At 43.1% G+C, this 18,822-nt stretch overlaps 1 protein-coding gene across 6 annotated transcripts; it reads right to left on the bottom strand.

The window, feature by feature from the left end:
- Positions 1–1,852: 1,852 nt before the first annotated feature.
- LOC136021495 (myosin heavy chain, skeletal muscle, adult-like) lies at positions 1,853–17,484 on the bottom strand. Of its 6 annotated transcripts, none has more exons than XM_065693786.1 (38): positions 17,281–17,484; positions 17,051–17,194; positions 16,801–16,957; positions 16,116–16,143; positions 15,903–16,017; positions 15,718–15,810; positions 14,546–14,609; positions 14,355–14,453; positions 14,167–14,270; positions 13,949–14,087; positions 13,433–13,551; positions 13,198–13,347; positions 12,147–12,317; positions 10,656–11,013; positions 10,522–10,580; positions 9,990–10,077; positions 9,781–9,898; positions 9,111–9,234; positions 8,889–9,025; positions 8,532–8,787; positions 7,751–7,993; positions 7,385–7,561; positions 7,156–7,301; positions 6,981–7,071; positions 6,502–6,891; positions 6,258–6,384; positions 5,899–6,017; positions 5,418–5,614; positions 4,956–5,139; positions 4,704–4,869; positions 4,410–4,534; positions 3,895–4,203; positions 3,540–3,743; positions 3,049–3,174; positions 2,783–2,953; positions 2,592–2,696; positions 2,354–2,449; positions 1,853–2,011 (listed from the first exon to the last, which is right to left on the bottom strand). In XM_065693786.1, exons 1-38 carry the CDS (start codon positions 17,482–17,484, stop codon positions 1,853–1,855), a joined length of 5,862 nt encoding a protein of 1,953 aa, XP_065549858.1. The 6 variants fall into 6 exon arrangements, with proteins under 6 accessions (XP_065549858.1, XP_065549859.1, XP_065549861.1 ...); XM_065693787.1 differs by having other exon boundaries at positions 10,680–11,013; XM_065693789.1 differs by having other exon boundaries at positions 10,522–10,591; positions 10,703–11,013.
- Positions 17,485–18,822: the final 1,338 nt, after the last annotated feature.

Genomic DNA, 18,822 nt, shown 5'->3' with positions numbered 1-18,822 from the left:
CAGAGATTCTCAACACTTTCTCCAACTCTGTCTTTACCACAAATGTTGAGCTCCTGGCCCCGGGAACAAAATTCAGGTTGATGCAAACACAGACCTAACATCAGTGAAGGAAGAGTTGGTATATGAACTATTAAAGGAGCTTGATCCCTGCAAACTGATGGGCCCAAACAATATCCACGCAAGGGTGTTTAGAAAGCTGGCTGACGTTGTTGCGAGGCCACTTTCCATAACTTTTGAGTATTTGTGGAGAGAGGGGTATGTCCCAGAAGACTGGAAGAAGGCAAATATCACCCCAATAAAGGCTCAGAGAAGGATCCAGGAAACTGTAGACCCATCAGTCTTGTTTCAGTCTCCACAAAGGTAATGAAGCAAATCCTCATGGGGCTATCACAAGTCAAATGAAGCACATGTTAGAAGTCAGCATGGATTCACCAGGGTCAAATTGTGCTTGACAAAACTGATTGCCTTCTACAATAAAGTATCCTGCTCAGTTGGTGGGGATGAGCAGTGGCCATCATCCACCTGGACTTCTCCAATGCTTTTGATACAGTTTCCCACAGCCTCTTCCTAGAGAAACTGATGTGTTATGGTCTAAACAAATGGCCTGTGTGGTAGGTGGAGAGCTGGTTAACTGGCTGCACACAATGCTTATATTCCAACTGGTGACCTCTCACTAGTTGGGTTACCCAGGGATTGACATTGGGCCTAGCACCTTTTCAAATCTTCATAAATGATCTGGAAAGTGGGATCAAGTGCATTCTGACCAGGTTTGACAATGATACCAAACTGAGTAGAGTGGAGTGGAGAAGTCGACACTTTGGAAGAAACAGTCTCTCTGGAGCATAACTGGGATAGGTTGCACGAGTGGGCTAACAAGAACTTATGAAGTTCAACAAGGACAAATGTAAGGTCTTGCACCTGGGTAAACCCAATCCAGGAGTGCAGCGCAGGCTGGGATCTACTTGGCTGGAGAGCTGCACAGTGGAAAGGCATGTGGGGTCCTGGTGGACAGTAAGCTAAATAGCTTACTGTGCTGCTGCAGTAAAGAAAGCCAACCAGATACTGGATTACATCAACAAGGGCATCATGAGCAGAGATAAAGATGTCATTGTTCCATTCTACTCTGCTCTTGGCAGTCTACACCTGGAATATTGCGTTCGGTTTTGGTTCCTGCTATACAAAAATCATGTGAATAGGCTGGAGAGGGTCTAAAGGAGGGCTGCAAAGATGGTCCAAGGACTCGAAAGCCATGTGAGGAAAAGCTGGGAGAATTGGGTTTGTTCAGCCTAGAGAAAAGGCAGCTCTGGGAAGACCTTATCCCCATGCTCCAGTATTTAATGGGTATCTCTAAAGAAGATAGAGACTCCCTTTTTACATGGAGTCACATGGAAAATGTAACTGTTAATGAATACAAGGTACTCCTGGTGAGGTTCTGGTTGGACACATTAAGAAAATTTCTACAATGAGAACAATCAGCCATAGGATTAATCTCTCCAGGGAAGTGAAGGATTCCCCAGCATTGGACACTTTTAAGATTTGGCTAGACAGGGTGCTGGGACTTCTAGTCTAGACTGCGAATTTGCCATGAAAGTTGAACCAGGTGATCCATGATTTCCCTTCCAATGTGGTATTCTATGATACTATGAAAATTAATTGCTTATAAACAACCAATACTTAGGTAACTACAAAATTGGATTGTAACAACCAAAAGCATTGCTTCTGCTGTGTATGCAAGGGAATCTACAATCTTTATTCTCTAGACACTGACATGGATACAAAGACTAACTACAGAAATGACAGAGGGTACACATTTTGTGCAGCCCCCAGGTCACTTTGCTGCCTCATGACAGCCTCACTCTTCCTCTCCTATCTTCTTGACGTGAAACACCTCCCGGCTTTTCACTCGGAGCTTGTTGACCTGGGACTCTGCAATGTCAGCCCGCTCCTCGGCTTCCTCCAGCTCGTGCTGGATCTTGCGGAACTTGGAGAGGTTGACATTGGACAGCTCCTCCTGTGTGGGGAGAGGAAGTTGGTGGTGAGGAGCCCTTGCAGAGCTGTGGCTTTTCTGCGGAAAGGCACAAACTTCCGTGCCCCACCCACTACACAAAAGCCTTTCACAGACCTTCTCATTCTCCCTTATTCAGGATCCCACTGTGACAAGATTCACCAGCACTGTATCATACTTGGTCAAGTGATATGTGTACTTACTGTCTCACTTGTTTATCTAGATGTAAAGACCCCAAAATCTTAGAATGTTGATGACTTGCATTTTCTAAATATCTGGTATTCATCTCCTCAGCACGTGTGACACCCACAGAAAGCAATGCTTGACTATTCTCCAAGAAATACTTACAGCTTCCTCAGCTTGCCTCTTGTAGGATTTCACTTTCATTTGCAGCTTGTCCACCAGATCTTGGAGCCTGAGAATATTCTTCCGATCTTCCTCAGACTAGAGTGGTTGGCAAACAGAAAAGAAAGTGAATTGCTAGTTTCTCCACACCACAGAACAACATTTAGTCCTGGATTGCACTGGAAAAGCTTTGCTTTTCTGGGATGAGGGTGTATGCCCCCATGGACACATCCTGCCTTACCTGGTAGGTCAGCTCCTTCACCCTTCTCTCATACTTGCGCACACCCTTCACGGCTTCAGCGCTGCGCTTCTGCTCAGCATCAACCTCCCCTTCCAGCTCCCGCACCTGCAATCACAAGCCCATCTTTGGAGCTTCCCTGCTATCTCTCCAGGGGACATGCTCACTCTTGCACAAACACCAGCCCTACGCACTCTGGCCTCCAGCTTCTGGATTTGCTTCTTGCCTCCCTTCAGTGCCAACTGCTCAGCCTCATCCAGACGGAGCTGCAGGTCCTTCACTGTCTGGTCCAGGTTCTTCTTCATCCTCTCCAGGTGGGCACTGGTGTCCTGCTCCTTCTTCAGCTCTTCTGCCATCATGGCTGCCTGAGGAGAGCAAAGGGTCGAAGCCGTTTTGGGTCTGGAGACATTTTGGGGGAGAATACATCCAGCATCATCAATGAAAGGAGCCCCTGACTCACATCTGTGATGGCCTTCTTGGCCTTCTCTTCAGCATTGCGGGCTTCCTGGATAGTATCTTCCATTTCCCCCTGGATTTGGGCAATGTCTGTTTCCAGCTTCTTCTTCGTGTTGATCAAGCTGGTGTTCTGTTGAACAACAACAAATATTGTCCCCTTAGTTCCAGAACCAAACACTGGGTTTAGTAATCAACTGTTTTAATTTACACTTGTCATCTATGTATTTCAAATTAGCATTGTCCTTCAAATGATGCATCTTGTGTGGTCTTACACAGCTTGAGAGCAGAGAGTTCTTGAAATTCTAAGAAACATTTCTGACTCCTGTATGTACAATCATACTCATTTAGCAACAACCCAATTCTTTGTGCAAGGGTAACAGTTCTGGTTCAGGTTAAGCTTTTTGCTACAAGAGGTGATTTAAGAATTCACACAGATGAAAAATATGGAAAGTAAAATAAAAAAGGCTCTAGAGATTTTGAATTGCATCAATCAACCTGAGTGTGGAGAAGCTGCACACGTTCAGTGGCATCCAGAAGCTCCTGCTCAGCCAATTTCCTGGACCGCTCTGTCTGCTCCAGAGATGCCCGTAGCTCCTCAACTTCAGCCTGCAACAGGTTTGCTCTGCGCTCCACCATGGCCACCTGCTCCTTCAGGTCCTCCTGTGTCCTCAGAGCATCGTCCAAGTGTATCTGGGTATCCTGGAGAAGGAAATAGAGAGATTGGAGTTGGTTTTTTTTCCTATTATACTATTTCCTGTTTTTACATCAGTATAGATCTGACAGAATTGCACAACAGGGAAATATTTAGTTGATTCATAAACCAGTGAGCACCAGTTTTGTTGTGCTGTACCTTGAGCACTCCCTGTGTGTTTCTCAAGTTCTTCTGTGCCTCAGCAGCCAAGCGGTTGGCATGGCTGAGCTGGATCTCCATTTCATTCAGGTCTCCCTCCATCTTCTTCTTCAGCCGCAGGGCTTCATTCCTGCTCCTGATCTCAGCATCCAGGGTGCTCTGCATGGACTCCACAATTCTGAGGTGGTTTCTCTTCATCTGGTCAATTTCCTCATCTTTCTCTGCTATCTTCCTGTCAATCTCAGCCTTGACCTGGTTGAGCTCAAGTTGGAGGCGCAGGATCTTTCCCTCTTCATGTTCAAGGGAGGCCTGAATAAGAAGGAAGCAGGGTGTCAATAAAATAATTTCATATACAGCTGTCCTATTTCAAACTACCTCTTATGAAAAAAAAATGGGTCTCTTTTTCCTTGGATGCTGTGGAACCTGAGGCATTGACGTTCCTTGACATCCCAGTCTTACACTGCTTGTCTGTACGTTGCCAGTAGACCTCTCCGAAAAAAAATGAGTCTGTGTACCTCAGCTTCCTCCAGTGAAGCTTGTATTTCAAATTTCTCCTGCTCAATCTGCTTCTTGGCTTTCTCCAGCTCATGAATCGCTTTTCCTCCCTCGGCAATCTGCTCCGTGAGGTCGGAGATCTCCTCTGTGGGAACAAGGACCAATGGCATGGTTGGCCACAGAGCAGAATGGGAAGGGCCCTCACACACCGTGACAGGCATCTTTGCCCACCTGCAGGCACAGACCCATGGGAAGCAGTGGGTACTGGTGGGTGCTCAGAAAGCCCTGCCAGCAGCAGAGGGCCAGGCACTTACGCTGCAAGTTCTTGTTCTCGCGCTTGAGCGTTTCCAAGTGGTCCAAGGACTCCTCGTAGGCATTCTTCATCTTAAACAGCTCTGTGCTGAGAGAGCGGGCCTCCTTCTGGGAGGCTTCCAGCTCAGCCTGGGTTTCCTCATACTTCTGCTTCCATTCTGCCAGGATCTGAAGAGAAACGGGGTGTCAGTGCGGTTGTGACAATGAGGAGGGGATGCTCTGTCCAGGAGTCCCCAGTCTGGAGCCCAAAAGACCTTGTCAAAGTTCTTCTGCTTCTTATCCAGAGCTGCACAGGCAGCATTGGATCTCTCCACGTCAATCATCAGGTCCTCCACTTCATTCTGCAGCCTCTGCTTTGTCTTTTCCAGGGAGGCACATTTGGCATTGACAACTTCAACATGTTCCTCTGCATCCTGCAGGCGCTGTGCCAGCTTCTTCCTGCAATGTGGTAAGTATAGCTGCAGGTTAGGGGTAAAGGGTCTCCCATAGCTGTGTCCCAACACCTACTGATTATTAGGCCTGTCTTATCTATTCTAGCCATAAAGATGACATTTCTCCTTCCAATCTATGCAATTTTCCTTCTCTGCCTTCTACCAGAAAGACAGTACTTCCCAGCCTTTTTTTCCTCCCCTGACCTAACCCGTTTTTGAAGATTCCCATCTCCCTACAGAGTCCCAGTGTTCTCCAGTTCTCTCTATATCCCACTTGCCACGTACTTGGCCTCCTCCAGCTCCTCTGTGCGCTGAATAGCGTCTGTCTCATATTTGGTTCTCCACTGGGCCACTTCGCTGTTGGCCTTGGACAGGGCACGCTGCAGCTCCCCCTTGGCTTCCTGCTCCTCCTCATACTGTTCCCGGAGCAAGTCACAGTCGTGACGAGCAGACTGCAAGGCGTGGGCCAGCGCGTTCTTGGCCTGCAGCAACAAGAGCACAGGGACAATGAATGGACATCCTGGCGAATATCCTGACTGGCATGTTGTACACTGGATTATTCTTCTATGTAAATTTGCAACAGTATGTTGAATGTTGAAATAAGCTTGGATTGACAAAAGAAATAATGTTTAAACTCCAGTAAATAACTAAGAAGCACTAAGAATTAACTAAGAGGTTTTATGATAGTTCTACAGTGGTGTGCCTAAAGAGCCTGTTAGAGAATAGGAATCTAAAAGATAAGAACGAATACAGAATGCCTTCTCACCTTTATCTCTTCCTCTAAGTGCCTTTTGAGCTCCTCAATCTGTTGGGTGAAAGCCTGCTTGCCTCTTGACAGCTGAGAAACCAGACCATCCTTCTCCTCCAAATGGCGTGAATATTCACCTGCACAAGTTAGCAGATAAGGAAGCTTTTTATTGCATTGATGACAGTATTGTGGCCATCTGGGCCTACAAGCCAGACACTTCGCAGACCTTGTAGAAGGTCATCATTATGACCCCATTTTACACATTTCACATTACAAGGAAGACAAAACATCTTTAACAAATTATGTTCCCAGAAAGGTAATTCTAAATTAACTGTTTGACATTGTTAATTTGCACAAAAGAGATATGTATGTCTTACCTGCTTCTGTCTGCAGACGAGCTCTTTGAGCATTGAGGTCATTGATCATGCGCTGATGCTCTTCTTCCTTTGTCTTAATCTCACTCAGCTGGTCTTCCAGGGTGCGACACATCTTCTCCAGATTTGCCTGTGTGGTAATACATGGAAGTAGTTAATGATGCTAATTCTTAATAATAGCAGCTGCAAAACCTTGAATTTAATAGAATTCTGTTGGGGCAGAAATATCTAGAAGGTATTTGTGTACCTTGGCTTTGGAGACGGACTCCATGTTACTGGCCAGGTCGTCGATCTCCATCTTCAGCTCACTCTTCTCTTTCTCCAGCTTCTGCTTCACTCGCTGCAGGTTGTCGATCTGCTCCCCAAGCTCAGCGGTGCTGTCCGCGTGCTTCTTGCGCAGGGCAGCAGCCGTGGCTTCGTGCTGCAGCGTGGCCTCTTCGAGGTCACGACGCATCTTCTGGAACTCGGCCTCACGCTTCTTGTTCATCTCGATCTGAGCTGCTGTAGCCCCTCCTGCTTCTTCCAGGCGCTCGCTGATCTCCTCCAGCTCCCTCGAGAGGTCAGACCGATGCTTCTCTGCTTTTGCCCGAGAGGTTCGCTCTGCCTCAATTTCCTCCTCCAGTTCCTCAATACGAGCCTGGAGAACACCAGAGATCCTTCACGCACGTGCCCTCCTCTTACCTTACCTGAGGCTGGATGAGAGAGGGGCAAGGAACAGAAACTTGCCTGCAGCTCCTTGATCTTTTTCTGTAATTGCATGCCCAGGGTTTGCTCATCCTCAATTTTGCTCTGGATCTGGCTGATTTCAAAGTCTTTCCTTTGGGAAAAGAAAACTGTTTAGAGCTGGAAGAAAAAAAAAGTGCAATAGACCAGCTCTCAGGTGTCCCACAGCCACACTTACTTCTTGAGTTTCTCATCCAGTTGCTGCTTATCATTTTCCAAATCCATGATGTTGTCCTGGGCCAGCTTCAGGTCTCCTTCAAGTTTCCTCTTGGCTCTCTCAAGGTCCATGCGCAGTTTCTTCTCTTGCTCCAGGGACCCTTCCAGCTAAAGCAAAGACCATCAGTGTTCTGCTGGTAGTGTCTGACTGTGTTAACAGCTTTAATCTTCTCATGTGCATCTTTACTTACATCATCCACTTGCTGCTCCAACTTGATTTTAGCTTTGGTCAGTGTATTGACTTTGTCCTCTTCTGCCTGCAGGTCATCCAGTGTCTGCTGATGGGCCTCTTGGAGGGCTTTCTTCTCTTTTGTGAGCTTAACAATGGTCTCATCCAGGGCTGCCATCTCCTCTGTGAGGTTTTTCACCTACAGATATAAGCAATTGTCAAAATGGGGAGAAAAGCATGCAGTGAAATGTTCAGTTTGCAGTACTTAGCCAGGAGTTGCATTTTTTGTTTTGCTACTCAAGTGAGGGCCAGCTCACTTAGTAGCAGTCTCTTTTGCTTCAAGAAGCAATGATTTTTTGATCCCTTATGTGATTCCCTGTGTGTGTACCTTGTTTTCAGTGGCATGCTTTTCCTTCTCCACTTTGGCCAATGTTAACTCAAGGTCATCAATATCTTTCTTCAGCTCTGAACATTCATCCTCCAGTTTCCTCTTCTTGGCTGTCAACTCAGCATTAATTTCTTCTTCATCCTCAGCCCTTTCAGTCACCTCCTTCACTTTGGCTTCCAGCTGGATTTTGGTTTTGATGAGCTGGTCACATCTTTCCTCAGCATCAGCTAAAGCATCAGCTTCCTGGTGGGAAAATACAGGAAAGTTTATTTTATATTGAAGGAACATGTGTGCACCAGTAAGACCTTTGGGATTACATTTTGGAAAAGATAGACTGAGTAAGTTGGGTTTGTTCAGCCTGGAGAAGAGAAGGCTGTGCGGAGAAGGGGGCCTACAAGAATACTGGAGAGGGACTCTTCGCTAGGGACTGTAGTGATAGGACAAGGGGTAATGGGTTAAAACTTAAACAGGGGAAGTTTAGATTGGATATAAGGAAGAAGTTCTTTACTCTAAGGGTGGTAAGGCACTGGAATGGGCTGCCCTTGGAAGTTGTGAACGCTCCATCCCTGGCAGTGTTCAAGGTCAGGTTCGACAGAGCCTTGGATGGCATGATTTAGGGTGAGGTGTCCCTACCCATGGCAGGGGGGGTGGAACTGGATGATCTTAAGGTCCTTTCCAACCCTAACTATTCTATGATTGGGAAAGAAGGTGGCCTGAATTTTACCTTTTTTAACATGGTATGCAATGTAAAATATTTTGTAAAAATAAAAATGTTACTCACAGCCTGCACTTGGAGCTGCAGATCGTTTTTCTCTTGCACGAGTTTCACCATTTTCTCCTCCAGCTCCTTCCTCTTTGCCTCAGACTTTGCAAGCTCTTCCTTGGTTTTCTCAAATTCTTCCTTCATGTTGGCCATCTCCTTCTCAGATTCTGCACTCTTCAGCAAGGGCTTGATCTTAAAGAACAGCTTCATCCAAGGCCAGTGCTTCACATTCATGAATGCACGAATATTGTACTGGATGCAGAAGATGGACTCCCTGAAGCACAATTAAAAAGGAAATGAAATATTTTCAGTAGGATGAGTGTCAACACTTTCCTCCAAGTACAATGACCTTAACTGAAGATGGGAAATATGTACCTTCTCTCCACCATTCTCTGGTACTCCACTCTCATCAGGAAGCCCCTACATCTGGCCTGTGTGCGGGTGATGAGCTGTGCCAGCTTCTCATCCCTCATCTCCTCCAGGAGTCCCAGCAGCCCAGCTTTGAAGAACACCTTGAGAAAGGGAATGTTGCTGCACATCACTGGCAGGTAGAGCAGAGCACAGAGATGTAATGAATGAATCAAGAAAGGATTGTACCTTGGTGTGACCAAATTTGTACTGGGTATGGTCCACATCAATTGACCCAAGAAGCTTCTCAGAAGCCTTCTTGCTGTCAATGAACTGTCCCTCTGGGATTGCACTGGCATTAAGCACCTTGTACCTGTGGAATGAGGAGGAAATACAAATAAGGATAATTTCAAATCATAACGGTATAAATGTCATTGAAGTTACCATTAGTCTGTGCAGCAGAGTGGGGGAGAAAGCTGGAAATTCATTTCTTGTTTAGAGATACAGTTATACTGAAGTTCTAATCTGATAAGAAAGTTAAGGAAACTTTTATTGTCTTTAGGCGATCCATCACAGATGAGGACACTGATCTCCAGCCGTTTCATTCCGAGATCTTTTCCACTTAACCTATGCTATAGAAAAAATCTAGAGAGGAACATCGCCACTATGTGTATAAGAAGAAAGCATCTTCCCCTGAAACTTGCAGCTGATACAATGGCCAAAGCACTCTACTGAGTTTGGAAATTTTTTTGGAGAACTTGTTGTAGCCACATGCCAATCTGCATTTTTAAATCTTGTGATCACTGGTTTGTATAGCTTTATTGTGCTTCCATATCCAGAGACACTGGTAAGGTTCAGCTGTGCGATGAACAGCAAACAGTAAGGACACTGACTTACCTTTTCATTTTATAACTCTTACCTCTGTTTGAAGTCAGCATAGAGCACTCTGCTGGGGAAACCTTTCCTGCAAATCCTGATGCCTTCCAGCACACCATTACAGCGCAGCTGGTGAAGTACCAGTTCATGCTCCATGGCACCTAGCAGTGTAGACCATAAATGAATATCAGTTTCCAGTGCAGAGGGGAATGGCTGTATCGAGCAAGTTCTCTTTCTGCATGAGTGTCTTACCAGGTGTTTTTGTTTCATTTGGGATGATGCAACGCACAAAATGAGGGTGAGTGCTCCGTAAATTGGTCATCAGCTTGTTTAGGTTCTCCTGTTGGACCATGATTTAGTGTGTGTTTATATGATATATAGAAAAAGTAACACAAATTCTGGGAACTTAGCATAAAAGCCTATCAGCGAAGATGTACTGTGATGAAAATTATCAACTGATACCTCAGAAAAATAGCTTAAGGCCCTCTGATTCTGAACATTGAACATGATCTTTTAGAGTAAGAAAAAAAGTTACTATCAACCCAATGAGTGATAGAGGGTGTGTATTTCTTAGTTTGATGAGAAAATTATGGCATATTTCAAGTGGAGGTTTAGGACATCACAGTCATTTTTCTTCCATAAGTGGGGTAGGGTTGTTTTTTAATGATAATTCGAGCAAAGTTTTTTACTTTTTTTTTTTTTTTTTTTTTTACTGTTATTGTGTGATTTCAAAGTGCTGTTTAATTCTAAATTGCATAGCTGAAAAGACAAAGTGTTTACTTACCCGGAAAAGAGCTGACACAGTCTGGAAAGAAGAGCCCTTCTTCTTGCCACCTTTCTTGCCTCCACCACCACTAGCCTCTGACAAAGTAAAGATAATGAAACATTTATGGCTCTGGAACTCATTCATGATTCCACAATTTTGAAGAACCTCTGTGCAACAAGAAGATGAGATTTTAGAAAACTTACCTGCCTCTCCACCAACAGAAGCAAAAAGTAAAGCCAGTGTCTTTACAGATGATTTCTGATACAGCCCAATGACAGTTTCATTTAGGGGGTCTTTGTTCTTCTCAAGCCAGCCAGTGATGTTGTAGTCCACCGTGCCAGCATAGTGCACCAGGGAGAAGTGAGCCTCAGCCTTGCCTTTGGCAGGCTTTGGCTTCTGGAAGTTGTTGGACTTGCCCAGGTGCTGGTCATAGAGCTTGTTCTTGAAAGAGGTGTCAGTTGCCTTGGGGAACATGCACTCCTCTTCCAGGATGGAGAAGATGCCCATGGGCTGGGAGAAGCAGCAAAAAAATGACAGCAATAAAATATAGACTTGCCTTTGGAAGGAGACTGCAGTAAGGCACAGCGAACTGAGAAATAGATTACATTTTTGGATCAAAAAGTGGATCAAATCTTTGTTTAGTTTTGCATATGCAGTTCTAGACAAGATATGAATCTGTGTCTGAAACTAATGCATTTCAGAAGTGATAGTGTCACAATCATCACACAAAGTTTTCTAAATAATTTAGAAACTGAATCGAAAGATTTTTATTTTCTGCATTCTTTCATGATGTAGATTTTTGTAGATGAAACTGTCATATTAAAACTGTCCTTTGTTCAGCAGATCAACAGGTCTTTCAGCTATTTCCTGAGATGTTATTTCTTATGAGATATCTCTGCCTTTTCATTCCTGTACAAAATGATGTTACACAAAATGGTGTCAGCTCATAGTGATGGTTTTATTCATCCCAGTTCATCCAGTACCTTTTTCTATATACACCTATGATTTCAATCTGAAATTGTGTTTCAGAAATCACAGTATTAGTCTTGTTATCATAATACAGAAAACTGTGTCTGGATTTCTATAAAGAGATCTTTCATCTTTGTAGACTAGAAAACACACCTACAGCGAATCCTTGTCATCACATTATGTGTGATCACATTATTTCTTCTATTGCCTTTGCCAAACAAGAAAAATTACAGCTATTTTTCTTTTTTAAACTCATAATAATGTAGCTAATAAGTAACCTAAGGTTATTTCATTTGTAGCCTAATCAGAAGGGTCCTCAGAAATTACTTTCCGAATGAAAATAATACTTGAAATTAAAAGGTACCCAAAGCTTTTTTGAAGTCAAAGAGCCAGATATGGCTACGATGGATAATGACAGGTAGTTTTGTGAAGCACTAGGGCAAGAAAAAATAAAGCTGAAGAAAAATCCTGTAATTCTGTCACAAAGAAGGAATAGCAAAATCTTAAACGTAATCAACACACTTTTTCAATGAGCTCACAGATAAAATAAGTTACATATTCAGGTATTTTGAATAACTGATTTGGACATGAATGTGGAAGAGTCCTCTGAAAACTGATGCCAAGCAGCAAAAAAAAATTGCCAAATGCACAATGCACCTGAACAGGAAGGATACCTTTTCAATGAGCTCAATGCAGGCAGCCAGGTCCATCCCAAAGTCGATGAATGTCCATTCAATTCCTTCCTTCTTGTACTCCTCTTGCTCTAGCACAAACATGTGGTGGTTGAAGAACTGTTGCAGTTTCTCATTGGTGAAGTTGATGCACAGCTGCTCCAGGCTGTTGAACTGCTCAGTGCAAAGACAAGGTTTACTCATTCTCAAGATGAAGAGCCACCTGCATAGCTTCTTTCTGCACACTTCCAATCACATACAGAGGATGTGCAGTTAAAACTAAGATTTTTTTTAATGCTGAAGCATCTAATTAATTACTTTTAAAGAGATTTGGGGTTTTTTGCTCTTTGCTACATGAATAATGTTTACATATTTATTTTTCAAATCAGATTCCAAAATGATTTGTTAGTCTTATCTCTGTCAAGGTGCAACTTACATTTCTCTGTTCTGTTGTATTATGTAAATTTTCCCATAGCCCTTATGATAAAATTAGACATTGTCAGTGTTTGCCAGTCCTGGCTTGGACTCAGGGAATCACCCTTTGGCTCTTCAAAACAAAAAGGTATATATTGCTCTCTTTTTCCAAAGCCTAGGCCCAATTTTATGAGTGGGGCTTAAGTCTACCTTTCTCTTCCTATACTTCATAATAGTCAGTATTTGTGTGCTTTTGTCAGTGGATTTTCTTGATACTAAGCTTAATACTAATGTGTATCGCATAAAGCTATTACATGCAGATCCACTGAAGCTCGTGGATTGTCCTGGAAAGAACAGTTACATATAAAAGCAGGGAAACATTTCCACAAAATAAAAAATAAAATACTAATAATTAAAAAACAAACAACAAAAACAACAAAACCCCAAAAATTACCTAAGAACCCCCACCTCCACACACAGAAAAACCCAAACAAAAAAGACAACAACCAAACCAACACACAAAACTTGATTTGAAATTGCAAGTGAATGGATTTTTTTCAAAAATCTACTGGAATTCTCGATTTTCTCTTAAAGCCTAGGTGCCTTTTCAAGGTTTTCCTATGATTTTTGTAGCACTTACATCAAAGATCTCAAAGCCAGCAATGTCCAGGACACCAATGAAGTACTGTCTGGGCTGCTTGGTATCCAGCTGTTGGTTGATGCGAACAACCATCCACAAGAACATCTTCTCATAGACAGCTTTTGCCAGAGCACCCACTGAATTGACCACCTAAAACAAAGAAGAATGAAGCATAAGAAAATACCCAGAGCAAGAAAATAAATCAAGACAGAGGTTCCCAGTAGGTGGTTGTTACCTGCTGCACAGTTTGACCCTTGGTCACATATTCATTCCCAACCTTGACGCGGGGGTAGCAGAGGGCCTTCAGCAGGTCAGCTGAGTTCAGACCCATCAAATAGGCAGCCTTATCAGCAACTATACTCAAAGAGACAGGAACAGAGGAGAAGTGATCACTGAAAGTCAACGTTAGATGTAGCCGTAGGTTTCAGCACTGTAATCTTATAAAAGCTTGAAGGACAATTCAGAAGCATGAATATCGTAGAAAATGAGATTCATGTCTTTATGAAAGTAACTTGGTTGCCCAGGGAGGTTGTGAATGCTGAATCCCTGGCAGTGTTCAAGGCCAGGTTGGACGAAGCCTTAGGTGGCATAGTTTAGTGTGAGGTGTCCCTGCCCATGGCAGGGGCGTTGTAACTAGATGATCTTAAGGTCCTTTCCGACCCTAACTATTCTATGATTCTAAGATACCTGAATGCCAGCTTCCAGCTATGTAACTTTTTCTATTATTGGGAGTTCTAGATTTTGTTTGTACCTTCTGTGCCATCTGGCTCTGCCTGCTCCTCGCGCTGCTTCTGCTTGAACTTCAAGTTCCCATAGTGCATGACAGCCCCTGTCAGCTTGTAGATGGCTGTCTTCTCATCAGCGGTGAAGCCCAGGATGTCAATGGCACTCTGCAACAATATCAGCCAAATAAACCTCCGGACCATTAAAAGGAACTTTCACCTTCCCATTATGCTCTGTGCCACTTACATCTGTAGCCATCAGCTCTTCCTGGTCATTAATGCTGGCAACAGTGATCTCACCTTGACTCACAAACTGGTAGTCATATGGGTTGGTGGTGATAAGGAGCATGTCTGTAAAGAGGAACAGAATATATTTAGGCATAAGAAATGTTAAACACATTCAGATGCCATCAAACAATTTCTTATACTACCTACCAATTAGCTCTGGCTTCTTGTTGGACATGATCTGATAGAATATGTGGTAGCTTCTTTCTGCCTTGAGCTGGAAAGTGACTCTGGACTTTTCCAGCAGATCTGGCAAGGACAGTAAGACAGAGTTAGGTCTGAGAATGTACATTGAGGTGGAAAGGGAAGAAGGAATGTGATCAGGTCAGAAAGTCTCTTACATGTTTCAATGTCAGCAGAAGCCAGTTTCCCTGTGGCCCCAAAGTGGATTCGAATGAATTTGCCCTTTAGAGGGGAAAGAAAAAAGGCATTTTGAAATTTCACTAAGATGGTAAATATGTTACCTTACATTGTCCACAGAGGACAAGATTTAAACTTAGGAGTTATTGTATTGTTTGGTTCTGGTTGGGGCTTTTTGTTTGTTTTTTTATTTTATTTTTATTTCCATTAGTTTTTATTTTTCTTAAAAAAAGCAAAATGAAACAGAAAAATATATTAAGAAACTCTCTATACTAGGAATATTTAGTTAAAGAACTGATGGTAAATAATGAGGTATTATTTTTTAACAGATTATTCTGATTGCACATGAACAAGAAAAAAAACAGTAAACAAGCCTTTCATTAAGGCAATTATGCCTCAATTCAGACACATGGGTAGAGAGAATGCAAGATGAAGTTGCTTCAAGTTTTACTCAGCTAGGACACTGTGAAGCTGGATTTTGATGGCATAAATATTAAGAGAGATTTTTAGAAGCTGCTGAAAAAGCAGCTGTTACTTTCTGAGTTGTGGGGATAAGGGCAAAGCACCCAGAACATGGAACTTTAAGCTGAAGCTAGGGATTGGTGTTGTGATTTCTCAAGGACATTCACACGTTATCTTATAAAATTTACAAATGTCTTTTTGCATTAAAATTATTGAAAGGACATATCATAGGTTTGTTTGGTTTCTGATAGGATGTTTTGAAGTCATCTGTTTCCAGAAAACTTCTATCACTGTCTAATCAACAGACCTGCTCAGTTCTGTGTCTACAGAAAAAGAGGTCTATATTTTGCTGATCTGATGCACAAATTCCATCTCGTCTTTTCCTCTCTCCCTCCTTTCATTCTACATTATCTCAATTCACACAAATTTGTTTATTCATGCTGTATGACAGATATCAGGAGTATAAATATATGTATTTACAAACATTAAATAAGAGAGATATTGATACATCTTTGCTGTACTACACTTTTAAAGTTATATTGTTAATTAAATAGTCTAGTTAGGTAGTATTTTTGACAAAAAATTAGTTTAATTAATTCAATCATCTGACCATGACAGATCAGAAGTGACAGCTTCTGTTGTGACATCCTTGTGCAACTCTAGATGTCAACTTCTCCAGTCAACAACTTACAAAGCGTGAGGAGTTGTCGTTCCTCACAGTCTTGGCATTTCCAAAGGCCTCCAGCAGTGGGTTGGCGCTGATGATTTGATCCTCAAGCGTTCCCTGCAGAATGAAAATTATTGATGGTTATCCTTTCGAAAAACATGTCAGAAACAAAGGAAAGCACTGATTCTAGCCAGAGTCTATCAATTTGCCTGCATTTTGCCTGATGTTTGCTCTTCCTTCTTCTTGTCCCCGCTCGCTGCAATTGTTGCAAAGTACTGGATGACACGCTTTGTGTTCACAGTCTTCCCTGCTCCGGATTCTCCGCTGTGCAACCAAAGAGAGAAGCAGAGAGCGTATGGTAAGGCAGGAGGATCCCTGGCACCAGGCATCCCCACAGGGACCAGAGCAGCAAGTGTACATACGTGATCAGGATCGACTGGTTCTCACGATCTGTGAAAGAGGCAGAAACAAATGGGATTTCATAAATGAAGAACAGGAAAAGACTGAAAATTAATGCAGTGACTGTAAGTCATGACAGGAAAAATGTCTGTACAGGTTTTCCTTTGCTTACTAGTTAGAGTTTTTTAAAATTCAATTCTTTGCAAGGTAATGATATTTTTAATCTTTTATAGGAAAGATAAAACCCCATGGGGGGTATTTGTTTCTTGGCTACTGCACTCTTTATAGTTTTTTTCTCCTGCATACAGTAAATTATTTCTTTTTTCATTGTTCTGATTTTTGACTACACAGATTGTAATTAGAGCGGAGAGAAAGGGATAATAAGAATCCATTACAAAGGAATCCTGAGATTGGGTAATAGCTCTGAACACAATAGCACAGAGAAAGAAGGGAACGGAATATTGGAAGCAAAACTAGCAGCAATATATAATTCTATTTATTTTTTTCATGCAATGGTTTTATTAAGACAAATCTGATCATCTGTGATATTGAAGCTTCCTTCAATGGTGTGAAGATAATAAAGCACAGTGTTATGTATGCATCAGAACCAGGAAAGCTTTCAAAAAAGTCTCCTTGTATTAGTGGGACAGAGTATTCCTTCAGAGAATTTCATGGTACAATCCCTCTGAGAAAAAGAGAACCACTCACCAGTCAGCATGAACTGATAGGCATTGTCAGAGATGGAGAAGATGTGTGGAGGGGCCTCCTGGCGCTTCTTGCCTCGGTAGGCCAACACCACCTCCGGGTTGTACACCGGCAGCCACTTGTAGGGGTTGACGGTGACACAGAAGAGACCCGAGTAGGTCTGTGGGGAAGGGAGACAGCACGTTGGCTTCCGCTTAGGCTGGCAGAGCAGTTCCTCCCAGCTACCCAGAGGAAGGCTGCAGCTGGTACTTACGTAGATCATCCAGGCTGCGTAACGCTCTTTGAGGTTGTACAGCACAGCGGGTTCATGGAGGTGGGTCATCATGGCCATGTCCTCGATTTTATCGTACTTGGGAGGGTTCATGGGAAAGACCTGATCATCCTTCACGGTCAGGGTCTGTCAGAGGAAGGAGATGCATGTATGTCAGATAAGAACTGAGAGTGGGAATTAAACGGTGCCCTTCAGCCTTGCTTCTTACTCACCTCTCCACCTTCAGTCTTGACAGTGACCTTCCCTCCTTCTTTGCTCTGGACTGTCCCTTTCACAAAGGATTCTTTAGCATGGGCCACAAAGACCGATGTTTTGGCATCAAAAGGCTTGTTCTGGGCAGCAATTCTCTCCTTCTCTGACTTTCGGAGATAAGGAGCTGCCTCCCCAAAGATGGCCATCTCGGAGTCTGACGACATGGCTGCAGCTTGTGGAGAGGCTCGTCAGCAGAGAACACTGTGGAAGAGCAGATGTGTTGCCCAAATAAGTCAGCTTGCTTCATTGACACAGTTTATTGAAAAACTTAAACAGACTCATAGAATGTGTGATTTGCGAAGGCAGTTCTTAGGTACATCTTTCTGTGCAAAGGAGGTCAAATATCAGATCGAATTACCCAGAGCCTTTTCCAGTGAAGTTTTGGTTATCTTCAGTCATGTAGATACTTCAATCCCACTTCATCTCCACTTCATCCCTGTTTGATGTTTGACCACCCTGATTGTGATTTTTTTCATTTTCACACCTAATCATATTTCTATTGTTGCAACACAGGTCTGTTGTCCCTCATGCTTCCACTCTGCACATATGAGAACAGTCTGGCTCTTTTTACCATATAACCACCCACTTTTTGTTAAAAATAGCAATAAGACAACCCTGTTTCAACATTGTCTCCAGAGCTGACAGCCCTCACCCTTTCAGCCTCTCCTCATACAGCATTTGCTCCTGTCTGTGTTGGAAACTCTCCACCAAACTCCCTCAGGAATGTCGGTGTCTTGCCATGGGGGAGCACCAAATTGAACACAATACTCCAGATTTGGGACCTGAATGCAGGGGAAGAATCAAATTCCTTTTACCTGCTGACTACACTGTTATGACTGCCTGACAATGTACTTGGCCTTCATTCTCCCAAAAGGCACACTGCTGACATATGTGCACCAGGACAGATAACCCTTTTCTCAAAGGTATTTTCTAGCTAAATAACAGCTGACATACCTGTTGTATGGGGCTATTCTTTCCTATATGCAGGACTTCATATTGCCTTTAGTAAAATTCATGAGCTTCTTTTCAGCTCCAGGCTGAAGAACTTTAGGAGCCTTCTTAAAGGTAACATTGGTCTGTAGCATACTCATGAGTCCCTTGGTTTGATCTCATCTGCTCAGCTCCTGAAGATACCTTCTATCTGTCACTGGATTGCTAATGGCGATGATAAGTATCAGGCTCCTAGCACTCACATATTCCTAGCACTGGTGTGTTCTATACTGTGGAAAATGCCAGCTGAAAGATTTGAGTTTTCTTTTTGCATTTCTAGGTATCGGCATAATTTCTGAAAATGGTTAAGTCATGCCTTGCCAAGCTAAGCAGGGTAACTTTAACACTCTTTTAATATTCTGTGTCTAACACTCCCAATCTCTCCTCAACATTTTGCTCTTTCCAGTTAGATCGCTAGATCTCAGAAGATTGGAGATTTCACCAGGAAAAATTTAAATTAAAGCATTTACAGAGGAACACTGCTGTGATTGACTGCAACATCAATAAAGCAC

Source organism: Lathamus discolor, chromosome 13, assembly GCF_037157495.1.
Source record: "Lathamus discolor isolate bLatDis1 chromosome 13, bLatDis1.hap1, whole genome shotgun sequence".
Taxonomy (NCBI): domain Eukaryota; kingdom Metazoa; phylum Chordata; class Aves; order Psittaciformes; family Psittacidae; genus Lathamus; species Lathamus discolor.
The sequence above is the reverse complement of the archived record's forward strand: the minus strand, read 5'-3'. Positions and strand labels throughout refer to the sequence as shown.